Source organism: Armigeres subalbatus, chromosome 3 (genome assembly GCF_024139115.2).
Source record: "Armigeres subalbatus isolate Guangzhou_Male chromosome 3, GZ_Asu_2, whole genome shotgun sequence".
NCBI classification, from domain to species: Eukaryota; Metazoa; Arthropoda; class Insecta; order Diptera; family Culicidae; genus Armigeres; species Armigeres subalbatus.
The window spans coordinates 275,706,586-275,719,761 of record NC_085141.1 but is presented as its reverse complement, the minus strand read 5'-3'; the positions used below and the strand labels follow the sequence as shown (position 1 = coordinate 275,719,761).

General features: G+C 39.0%; 1 protein-coding gene across 1 annotated transcript in view; it reads left to right on the top strand.

Annotated features, from left to right (window-relative positions):
• The window catches only part of LOC134224532 (sodium/potassium/calcium exchanger 4-like), a 36,408-nt gene that overhangs the window by 9,856 nt on the left and 13,376 nt on the right, over positions 1 to 13,176 (top strand). Inside the window, exon 3 of the mRNA XM_062703910.1 lies at positions 4,578 to 4,725. Within this exon, the coding sequence (XP_062559894.1) occupies positions 4,578 to 4,725 (148 nt within the window). The remainder of the gene's footprint in view (positions 1 to 4,577; positions 4,726 to 13,176) is intronic.

Below are 13,176 nucleotides of genomic sequence, written 5' to 3'. Positions count from 1 at the left end.
GGAAGTTCGAAGGAGAGACACAGAAGTAATAAATTCGTTTAGAAATCCAAAGAATGGAACGGACATCTTTTGGGTTTACAAACGGAGAACCTTGGGTCTTTCAAACTTTTTTGGGCTTCTGAGCGGAACTCTTTTTGCGCTTTCGAACAAAATACTTTTGGCTTCCAAACGGAATCTATTAAGACTTCGGAATCCCAAATAGAATACCGAATATACAGAATGAGGAAAAAACTCGAATCCACTCAGAATTCCAAAAAAAATCTTTGGAAAGTCTAGAAGGAGTCCGTTCGAAAGTAAAGTCCAAAATAATTTCATTCAGCAGCCTAAGGAACCCTAAGGAATTCTGTTTTGGAAGCCTATAAGAATTTTGTTCAGAAATATAGAAGAATTCCTTCCAGAATCCCAAATGATTTCGTTCGGAAACCCAGAGAAAGGACTTATTTGGATTTACGAACCGAGATTTTTTGGTTTTCTGAACGGGGCTTTTCTTGGCTTTTCGGAAGGAGCTCTTCTGGGTTTTCGAATCGATTCCGAACTGCAGTTCCGAACAAAATCCTGTCAGGGCTTCGGTAGGAAATCCCTTCTTAAGTATTCTAATGGGAATCCCTTGTCCAGAAGCAGAAAAAGATTCCGTTCAGAAGCCCAGAATGCTCCAATTGAAAGTCCAGAAATATTTCTTAGGTAAGTTCAAAAGTATTCCGTTCGGGATTCTAGAAAGATTATATTCAGAATCCCATCAGAATTCCATTCGAAAGTTCTAATGGATTTCTGTGAGAAGCCCAGAGTGATTCCTTTCGAAAGCCCAAAAGAACTTCGTTCAAAAACTCGAAGGGATTCCGGTAGTAAACCCAGTAGGATTACGTTCGAAAGTTCACATAATTCTGTACAGAAATCTGCACGAACGGTTATCTTTTAGGCATTTGAACGGGATCATTTTGGGCTTCAGAATGAACGAATTTTGGATTTCTGAATAAAATCTTTTTAGGTTTCGGATCCGTTCAAATTCTAAAAGGATTCTGTTTGAAATTCAAAAGGAATCCCGTTCAGAAGCATAAAAGGCTCAGCTCCGTTTGGAAACTTTATAGGAATCCTTACGAAATCCCCATAGCAATTTTGTTTGAAAACCCAAAATGTTTTAATTGGAAAGCCCAACAGAATTTTGTTTGGCAGTCCAAAGTTTTCGAAAACTGAATGTCTGTAAAAGTCTGTAACTTCAATCAAAAGTCTGTATAATGTCTGTAATCTGTATGATGTCTGTATGCTAGACCAAATGTCTGTATAAATACAGACACGTCTGTATGTCTGGCATCCCTGCATGAAATGTGGATTATGATTGCCTTTGGTCGCGTCGTTCCTCATCTGGTGAATACGCTAGGAGAAATGTCAAATAAGATAAAGTAGAATCACGAAAAAAAATCCACAGCGAGATATGGCATGTAATTCTCTAAATAATTTTAAAAATTTCAAAACGATATGTATTTGAAAATGATTTTGAGCACCGGGTTAGAATTTTGATTATCTACCTTGTACTTATATTTATTTGATTGCTTATGATAATATACATTTTTCTCGAATTGATCCTGAAAAAGGTACTATTTTTTTAAGTTTATTGAATTTCTAATCTCGTTTAATAAACCATTTAAAAAAACAGCTTGTAATTTTTAAAATTATTTTGAATTCCATTGGCTATACCTTGCCGTGGTAAATTTTAGTGATTTTACTTTTTCTCTGATGGCAGCCTTTATCCGGTTCTCCTATAGCCCATAGTCCAGATGGTTAGCGCGTCAGTCTACACTGAACGAAAGCTTCCTCACAAAGGTGAATGATAAGTATGTTGCTCCCGCCCCTTAACGAATGTCATTCGCATCCCGAATGATTAGCATTCGGTCGTTTTCGGCATCAGATGACACGCATCTGAATGATCTTCATCCGATGGCTAAATGAATTGTCGGATGGTATATGAACGATTTGTAAATCAAAAATAAAATGATAGAAATGTGATAAATGAAAGCATTACGTTTGGATTTCGGAAGAAAACTATCCAGTTTTCCGCGAGCGGTAATGGCCGCCAGCTTGCCTGTGGGTTATATCCGATTTGACATTTCTGGAGGTCAACTGCACCCACCGCTCCGAGCATTCTGACCAATGTTGCATATAAGAAGGTGCTGATTAAGTGAATTCAAGCCTTCTTATATGCCACATTGATCAAGTGGGTAGAGTAGACCTCCAGAAATGTCAAATCAGAGACTAACCCGCAGGCAAGCTAGCGGCCATTACCGCTCGCGGAAAACTGGATATAGTAGGTATATAGCCATGGAGCAGATGCAAGCAAGGGTGCAAGTTTATTCCAAATCCTGCTGAACTTTAAAAAATATAATAAAAAAATGTTTAGGAATTCATGTTTTATTTATTTAATATAAGACCAAATAATCTAACAAAATAGTAGTAAGGAAATGCTTGTCTCATATGGGTCTCATATGAGATGTGCCTTCTCGTATCTTGAATTTGAACCATTTTTGAACCAGTTGCTGATTGGTCGATTTTGACTACTGCGTACGTAGCCGTTTGTTTACCGAAGCTCGGAAGGGAAGCTATATCTGATACCGGCAGTGATGTCAAGAATGATTATATTTCGAGCACGGTGAAAACCTAGGGGGAAAATTATTTACAAAAGCTCAAATACAATTTTTTTTCCGCCTCAACTGCTTTTGAGTAGTCAGAGCCTAAAATATTCATCGTCATGAAGCAACTTCGGTCCGAATTTTGACAAACATCGCATGAATATTCAAAACATAGAATGACATAGTCAAACGACTACTCCACCAATTCATTCATTCGACTGTCATTAAGTGTGCTTACTATGTGCAGAAAAAACTTAATTAGCATTGTTTATGTTGATGTTTACCGTTGAAAGTGGCTCGCGAATGAAAATCAGATTCAGTTCTATGTGACAGATTACTTTACTCATTTGAAACGTGTTTAGATTTCAGATAATTTATAAATTTGGTAAATGTGCATAAATATTCAATGACTAATATTCAACTGAATATTGACAGTCCAGAGCCGACTATGAATGTGTCTGGAAGTGAGCTGACAAGTGAAGAAAGGTGGACTTCACCAAAAAAATTCGATTTTTTTACATTCTGTGAGTAGTGCTGTAGTAAAGCATAATTGTAAGAACTTGTGAGAATCATTCAAATTGTGAATGGAATGATTGAACATCTTTGAAATTAATGGCGCATCGAGTTCTCTTCATTCGAAGCCTAGTTTTTAAGTTACTTGCTAAATACATAATTATAATTAGTTCGTAACGATTGTTATTGTACTCCATCTTAAACTTAGAGCAAAAATAATTGGTTTCAACAAAAAATTAACATTTCTGACAACACTTGCCGGGACGGTGATGGTAGTGGATAAAAAGCACAACAGGGAACAAAGAGATGATGAAGAAGAAAAATAAGAAGCCAGTTGGCACATCTCATCTCAGATGGATAGCGTGCTATTCGGAAAATAAATTAAAACCAAGGGCCTCATACGCCTGTCACTGGCGAACAAAGCTCGTGTACTCAGCATCGAAGCTTAGAACCGGTGTTAGGGCGCAATCGTTAATGTGAACATTTTTATATTCGGTTAGTTACTGCCAATAAATTCTTTTTCGAGTCCCTATAATCAAGCAGGTATCTCAAGCATATCACATCGTTATATTGCTGCATGATTGAGTGTTTAATTTCGATAAAATATCGAAAACAAAAGTGTGCATAAAGATTGCCTCGCCATAACAGAAAGGTGGTAGAGAATTAACACTGTTGTTTACAGTTTAGAACCAAATCCAGATGTCGCACATGTTGGGGTAGGGATTCAGTGCTCCGCCTTCTCCCCCTGATTAAAACATGTTTTCAAATCATAACATAGTCATCTCAACAGGAGATGATACTCTTTTGATTAAACGAAAGCGACGCATATGGTCTTTTTTGTCATATGAAAACCAGTAGATGCATTCTGGAGATAGCTTGGATGACAAATCTTTTTTTACGAGGATGATGATTGGGTTCAGTGTAGATGTGCTAAGTGTGGAGGGTCCGGGTTCAATTCCCGTCTTTGGTCGAATTTTTTTGTATGGTTGCTGAGGTTGTCGAAGTATACAGCATTTCACTCCTCGATGGGAGAGTGTAAAATTTGATTCAATGTAGATACTAACACATAACCTTATTTTCTCGTGACTGGAGACCTAATGCAAGGGCCTGCCGTTTACTTAATACAATATGTGCATATGTTGCAAATTATGGCAAACTGTACGCGAAACTAATACGAGATTGCAATAAAATGTTACAATCTCTGGTTGGGTGAGGTAGCTACAGCTTTCGTGCCAAGAAACCGAACATCAGTTGAAATTTAAGGCATCGTGATGAAATCTTGGGTCAAAATGAACCCTAATGCACAACGTGTAATTTGTTTTAATGTATTAGGAATGTTGAATGATACGTGATATTTTATTTATTGATATCCAATATTTTACATATGTAATCATTTCCAAAATGTTGCATTATCCTTCGGATTAACATTCATTTCATTTCTAGGTCGTCCAATTGCGATGGTGGCCCGTTACACGAGACTCAATGATGTACGGCATGGCCGTCATCGGACTGATTACGGTTCTCAGCGATGGAAAAGTTATGTGGTACGAAGCTACCATCCTGGTGTCAGCTTACGTTCTATATATCACAGGTAAGTTAACTGGGATTCTCGTGTCCATCGTTAAAGGCCATGCACAAACCGGATCTTGTCTTATCTAACGTGAAATTGTAGAATAGACTTCAGCGTAGAGCACGTTTTCAACTATTAAGTGTATTTGCAAGTCTCCTAGAAATGATTCCAGTTTACACAATTAAATGCCGCGCCTCAATCTTCTCGGTTATTAACTCGTGAAATTCCCACTTCTGGACAATGCATCGCAATGCTATCTTTGCTGCCCGATGACCATTTTTACACCGATGGGACCGATACTCAGTGCATGGCATTGTCGTTATCAGTCAACGTGTATGTGTATTTTGCACAAATATTGTCCCAGGCCAGGACATGTGCAGTGGACATTTTATGAATTTATCGTTACGGAGTGATACGAACTCTTCATACTTTGAGTGAAATATAAAGCAGAAGCCGACATGGCCCGTTTGTTCGGCTTTACATTGTAGCCATTGTAGCAGACTGGCAAAAGTGCATTTTGATAACTGTTTCGGCGTGGTGACAATGAACTTGGCGCACGACAGTCTCGGCTGCCCTTATTTCCACAACACACAAAATGTTATCGCGCATTAGCAGCTTTTGTTGTGACGTTGCAGATTAAGGCGGGGTTAGCGAAATCAAACTTGTCGAGAGTCAAGGCTGTCAATCATAAGACAAGAAGTGCTGAGCGGTTTTCAAAGCCTTGTAGATAATAAGGGCAATAAAATGTGTGTTCATGTCATGACACTTTCCCGACATGCACAGCCTTGAAAGCAAGGATGACTAATCACATTTTGAAGGAAAAAAATAATAGAGAAAAACATGTGCATAGGTAACACTCGCACGCGAGCTTCCATATAAATTATAAATTGATAAAATGTGACCAGCGCTGCAGCGATAAAGAATCGGTTAATCTTGATTGGATGCATTCTTACTTTTTTCTTGTCTAGTCGGGAACATTCTCTACCACGTTGACTAGTATTTAGATATCTTCTTCTTGTTCTATGGCTCTATATTCCAATTGGAATTTGGCCGGCTTTTCAACTTAATATTCTATTAGAATTTTCTCAGTTATTAATTGAAAGCTTTATATGCTCTCTCTATTGCATGAGTATGTATCTTGTGTGGCAAGTAAAATGGATACACTATGCCCAGGGTATCGAGAAAGTTTACTAATTTGAAAACATCCTAGACTGGACCGCCATCTTCGGATTGGCAATCCTACGCCTTTGCACGCTAGGCTAACTGGAGTATTTAGATATATGAAGCACGAATTATGGGGAACCATGGGCCCTCCTTAGCCGTGCGGTAAGACGCGCGGCTACAAAGCAAGACCATGCTGAGGGTGGCTGGGTTCGATTCCCGGTGCCGGTCTAGGCAATTTTCGGATTGGAAATTGTCTCGACTTCCCTGGGCATAAAAGTATCATCGTGTTAGACTCATGATATACGAATGCAAAAATGGTAAACTGGCTTAGAAACCTCGCAGTTAATAACTGTGGAAGTGCTCAATGAACTCTAAGCTGCGAGGCGGCTCTGTCCCAGTGTGGGGATGTAATGCCAATAAGAAGAAGAAGAAGAAGAAGAAGAAGCACGAATTATCTTCTTTATTGTGTGCCAAAATTGTGATTTTGGTCTGCTAAATGATTGCTTGCTGGAATCGACTGGAATTATTTACTCCAACCCCCAGCAATAGATTAAATGTTAACAACCTTTTTTTGAGCTGCTGCTTCGAGTCTTGATCGCGTACTAAGGAACAAGAGGAAGTTTACTTACATCTACAACAATTCATGATGGAGTCCAGAGCTGAGGAATTTGGGCACAAAAATTGTATTTTACAACAAAAATCTATATTGATCGAAACAGTCGCTTCGCGAAGAAGCATTTACTTTGTTTTCATATAAAAACTATATTCATTCAATCGAGGTCAGTGTGAAAAAGATCCTTTCTGGAAATTCGTGAAAAATCGAAATGGTGTTAATAAAATTCCAAACAATGTAGAGCTGAATGGAGCCCACTCTTGTTTGAATGCACAAGCTACCGATCTATTTGCTACATTTTTGAAAGTGAATTCAGCAGAGCATCTTCAGTTCCTCATGCCAATGAATCAAAGATACACAACAACTAAGTCTATGTGGTACTGCACCGTCTTGTCTTGTCTGGAGAAATTGGGCGTAAACGCCAAGTATGGGGTCTACTTGACGTCCAAGCTCAATGAATCGCCTGCTTTGAGCGTGCTTACAGCGGCACACTTGGAGTTAACTTTCTGAAATTAGTATGGCGAAAGGCATCTAATGTTCGATTTCTCAAAATTAAGCATTTTCATCAAAAAAATATTTGGTAGGCATGGTAGCGGACACCTTCCTACATAATCGGTACCAAATAGTTTTTCATGAAAAGTTTCTTATTTTGAGAAAACCCGCATTAGATGATTTTCGCCATACAAATTCCAGGCGGTTAACTCTTGCTGGCTGTTTTGCGCATATACTATAGCGCCTGGATGTGACAGCGGCGAGTAGAAAATTAGCCACTGCCAATAATTCATTTGTCCAGACATCGGTTTCGGCAACTGTGTATTAAACACTATGGAAATCAGCAAAATTAGACACATTGGTTATCCATCATGAATAGCTGAGTATCTCCTATAGTATGGGTTTGTCGTGGTTATTTTTGAAAGATTACGAACCATGGAATTTCTACCTGGCATTTCACAAGAAAATGTTCTTGGTCTGTTGTTGTTTAACATTTTTGTTAACTGTTGTTGTTTAACATTTTTGTTTTTGTTTTGTTTTTGTTGTTTAAAATTGTTATCATTATAAAATAGAATACAACTATTCTGTCATAACTGTCATAATACGAGTTTAATACTTTCCATTTAATTCCAAACGTGGTGGAATGACAGTCTTCCAAACGTCTTATGACAGTTGATGACATTCCACTAACAGAGCTTAAATAATTTTACTCTAATCTTCTTGTTGGCATCAAGCTAATACAGAGGCAACTTTTGCACTCGATTCGATGGCGTTCCTACAACGCAGTATTGGGATCCCTGTGATCTACAATGCCACTATACTTCATGCGGGCGTCCCGAGAATGATAACAATTCTGAGAAACACACAGAATTGTTATCATTCTAATGCACAATATCACCATTCTTCATGCGGATGTCTCACCAACGCAGAGGAAGAAACTTTTGTATACAATCCAATACAAGACCATGCGTGATAATTTTGTTCAGCACTAGTCTAGTACCACTCTTGTGGGCCTCCCACCAACGCATATGAAGAAACTTTTGTAATCGATTTTATACCAGAATACGCAGGCGTTCCATCACGCAGAGTTGTGGTCTTCTGATCCGCAATAATACCATTCTTCTTTCGCACGTTTCCACCAATATGCAGAGCAAGAAACTTTTGCATTCAATCCAAAACAAGACCATGCGAGCGCAGAATTTTGACAATTTCGTTATCACTAACACCATTTCCTTACGGGTGTCCCACCAACGCTTTTAAACCTTCTATTCAATACCCGACCAGTATAGATAAAAACAGATTTATATCAGACTTTGTTATTCTGTTACTGCAATGTCTATAACAGAGGTTGTTATAAAACATGCACCATTAGTCGTTAAAATAACAAAAAATGTAACAAATTTTCTTCTAGTTCCTAAACATGTTTTCAATTGAACGAAAATACATATAACTCGATGTGTCATATATTAATTTATTTATTTTACATCTAAGGGGTCGTACACTTATTACGTAAGCAATTTTTCTGGGATTTTCAACCCCCCTCCTCCCATGTAAGATTTTTTTCACACAAATGATTTTTAATTTATATGGTGCGTAAGAAAACGACAGAACCCTTCTCCCCCCCGTAAGTGCTTACGTAATATGTCATATGTGTATGACCTTTAAACAGATAACACTGAATCAACAATTCGACGCCACAATACACGGTTCGAGGCCGCATCTCTCCTTCCTCGAATGCGCCCCACGCTCGTCGTTTTGCACCTGATCTGCCCATCTCACTCGCTGCGCTCCACGCCGTCTCGTACCTGTCGGAACCCGTCTCTTAAATACTCTGAGTGCTTGCAAGTCTTCCTCGAGCATTATCCATGTTTCATGTCCGTAGAGGACTACCGGTCTCATCAGCGTCTTGTACATGACACATTTGGTGCGGTGGTGAATCTTTTTTGACCGCAGTTTCTTCTGGAGCCCGTAGTTTCTTCTAGGCCCGACTTTCACAGATGATGCGCATTTATATTTCTCGACTAACATTATTGTCATCCGTTAGCAAGGATCTAAGGAAGAAAAATGCATCGACCACCACGAAGGTATCTCCGTCTATCGTAACACTGCTTCTAGGCGGGCCCTGTCGCGGTCGGTTCGCCCACAAGCAGGTACTTAGTCTTCGACGCATTCACCACCAGTCCAACTTTTGTTGCTTTACGTTTCAGGCGGGCGTACAGTTCTGCCACCTTTGCAAATGTTCGGCCTACAATGTCCATGTCATCCGCGAAACAAATAAATTGACTGGATCTGTTGAAAATCGAACCCGACTGTTACACCCGGCTCTCCGCATGACACCTTTTAGCGCAATGTTAAATAACAGGCACGAAAGTCCATCAACCTGCCTAAGTCTGGAGTGTTCGCCCGAAATCTTCACTCAGTTTTGCACACCATCCACTGTTGCTTTTATCAGTCTTGTAAGCTTCCCAGGGAAGCTGTTCTCGTCCATAATTTTCCATAGTTCTACGCAGTCTATACTGTCGTATGCCGCCATGAAATCAATGAACAGATGGTGCGTTGGGACCTGGTATTCACGGCATTTTTGAAGGATTTGCCGTACAGTCAAGATTTGGTCCGTTGTCGAACGGCCGTCAACGAAGCCGGCTTGATAATTTCCCAAGGCTGTGTTGGAAGTAGGTGCTGCGAATGGCCATATTCTTGGAGGCGGCGAAATCAATTAGTCGTAGGCCGTTTTCGTTCGTCAGCCGGTGAGCGATGAACTTTCTAATAGTCAGTCTAAACTCCTCCTCTTGGCCAACCAGAGCGTTCAAATCTCCTATGATGATTTTGACGTCGTGGCTTGGGCAGCTGTCGTACTCACGTTCCAGCTGCGCGTAGAATGCGTCCTTATCATCATCAGTGCGTCCAGAGTGTGGGCTATGGACGTTGATTATGCCAATTGAAGATCCGACTTTTAATCCTCATCAACCCGATCACGCGCCTTTGCATATCGCCCACCACTATGAAAGCTGTTCCCAACTTTTGTGTGCTGCCGCAGCTCTGGTCCCTTCCAACAAACCTCCTGCAGCGCTACGATGCCGAATCCACGGTCCTTGAGCACATCGGCGAGTATGCATATGCTCCCGATGAAGTTGAGAGATTTGCAATCACTAGTCCCTTTGTCCCTTTCATACGAAGGCAAAAATGGTAGCTTGGCTTAAAAACCTCGCGGTAAATAACTGTGTGTGAAAGTGCTGAATGAACACTAAGCAGCGAGGCGGCAATTTCCCAGTGGGGGATGTAATGCCAATAAAAAGAAGAAGAAGAAAATAATTGTGATATGATTTTGTTATGACTAACTGGTCGGGTAGTTATGCAAATCACAATTATTTTATATATTCGTCATAATATTGGCTCACATTTTCATTCCTATTCATTAAAGTTTATAACTAGATCATATTGCTTAAGGGAAAAAGAAAACATGACAATTTGTTTTACTAGAACATCCTTTATTTTTTGCACACGTGTGGCAGCGTCTTTCAGTCCAACCAAAAGGAATAAAATGAGTGGGTTCGGATTTCTGAAACGGCTAAGTCCAAACATGTTTAATATGCAATCCAAACTTATTCCAGCAAAAATAAATTGCACATCGTTTGGCAAAAAGTCGTTTGACATAATGGCCGTTTAGCCATTCTTATACAAAGTGTTAGATTTGGGGAAGCGAAAGACTCACGGTTTGGTCGAGGTCAGGGATACAATAATACAGTAGGAAAGGAAGAGATTTTAAGGTACTTCAGTAATTACGATTTTTAAAGAGGAATTATATTGTCGAGCACTTCTAAAACGCTCATACATGCAGACATGACTTGAATCTGTCGTGCTGAGTATATTGGTATATAACCCTATGGATATCCGGCCTTCTGTTATTTTTTTTTCTTTTTGGACAGGATTGATGCATGCTTTAAAATCAAAAGTGGAAAAAGGCATGCTTTAATAGTGAAAGAAGGGATCATATCCTCTTTTGCTTTTAGCCGGGCAAATGCATCTTTTGAAAGAGGTGATCATATCTTCCCTTGTCTTAATACGAACAAAATAAATGCATGAATTGAAAGAAGGACATATATCCTCATTTGCCTTTTGCCGGGCAAATACATCCTTAGGCAGGAGGGATGATATCTTTTCTTGCCTTTAACCGAGTAAATTCCTGAATTGATCGACAACATCATATCCTCTCTTGTCTTAAGCGGGGCAAAAACATCTTTTGAAAGGAGGGATTTTATCTTCCCTTGTCTTAATACGAATGAATGTCTGAATTGAAATAAGGAACCTTATCCTTTCTTGCCTTTAGCCGGGGAAATACATCCTTTGGAATAAGGAATCTTTTCTTCCCTTGCCTTATACTGAGCAAATTCCTGAATTGATGGAAGGAATCATGCCAACACACATTGGAAGTTGATTAGAGGATTATTATGTTAAAAACGGGCTTCTCCAGCTAAAAAACTAGCTTATTCAGCCTAAATTTTTTGTCGGGATATCCTTTCTTACCTTAAGTCGGGCAAATGCATCTTTGGAAAGAAGGGATCATATCTTTCCTAGTTTTATTCCGAACTAGTCGACCCGGCAGACATTGTTCTGCCTAGTAGGCGAAAATGCGCGTTGTAAACTGCCCATACAAAATTTTCATACGAATCTTTGTTTTAGTTTTTAACGATTTATTCAATCCTACTCGTGATTTTTGCATTAGGAAATATTATATAAACCCGTCGGAAACTTAAACGCACGTATCTGCTGAAGAAATGAAGAAAATCCATCCAGCCGTTTTCGAGAAAAGATATTTTAGTTACTAGATAAAGATTGTCGCTTCGGTTCCCTTTGTTCGGCTGTCCGAAACATGTGTGGTACATACCTGTCAAATCGTATGGATTTTCCTTCTTTGACATTTAGCTCCCCTATCCTCGCCAACAAAAGATGTTCCGGTCAGCGACGACAGCGACAATCTTTATCTAGTAACTAAAATATCTTTTTTTTCGAGTTATGCGGATACGAACACAGACCATTTCATTTTTATTATATAGAAGATAAATGCTTGAATTGAAATAAGTAAGCATGGTCTTGTTTGCCTTATGCCAGGCAAAAGAAAAAATAAGTCATATTTTCCTTTGCCTTTTTCTGGAAAATGCATGCTATGAAGATGAAAGCATACAATTCTTTGACTTACGCAAAACATTGTGTGCTTTTAAAAAAATGATTATATTAAAGCTGATACAAATATTTAAAAACAATTATGTCTCCCCCCCCCTCGGATTTTTTTGCCCAAAAATTAAATTTTGAGGGGGCAACTAAAAAAAATTGGATGATTTTGAGGATTTTCAAAACATTCTTTAACAAATCCGAGGAGTTTTATTGATTTTTTTCCATTTTAATATTTATTTTTTATTATCCCCCCCCCCCTTGACCTTGATAATTTAAATTAAATATTTGAAGAGGCCTAATCACCCGCAGAATTATCTTCATTCAATTTTATTGCCTTTTTCATGCAATAAAAAATAGTTTTTGCTTTTGATCACTTACAATTCAACTTTTCGCTTTTCCATCATTTGTATTTTGTTTTTATTATTATGTTCAGAGTGATCTTGTTTCCTGGATACCTGGTTGGCTACAGCGTCGATACACCTATTCTTTGGCGTATTGTAGAGCTCTATAATTGACGGTCTTGGTGATGTTCCTCCAGTTTCTCCGTCTCCAGTCGCCAGTCACTTTCCGGTTCTCTATTAAATATTGTTATATTTCTTCCCACATTCGTACTAAGTAACCAGCCCACTAAAGACTGCCGTATTTTATACGATTCAAAATATTTTCTTCTTTGTACACCTTGATACAGCTTGTGATTCATACGTGTGCGCCACACATTATTCTTTAATTTCCTTTCAAGTAATGCATTTAGCACTTTTTGCTCGATATCCCCGAAAGTTTTCCGGTCAACCTGTTTTAACGTCTACGCTTCATATCCGTGAAGGGCCACTGGTTGAATCAGAGTTTTGTACGTAGCAAATTTTGTTTCCATCTGCATGTTGAGAGCCAAAGCTTGTTACGTAATCCGTAGAAAGCCTATTCGCAACAGCACTTTTCACTTCACGAGAAATGTCATTGTCACATGTCGCAAGCGTTTCAAGTTAAACACATTCTTCAATCACTTCAAACACTTCCCTAGCAAGCGCTACCTC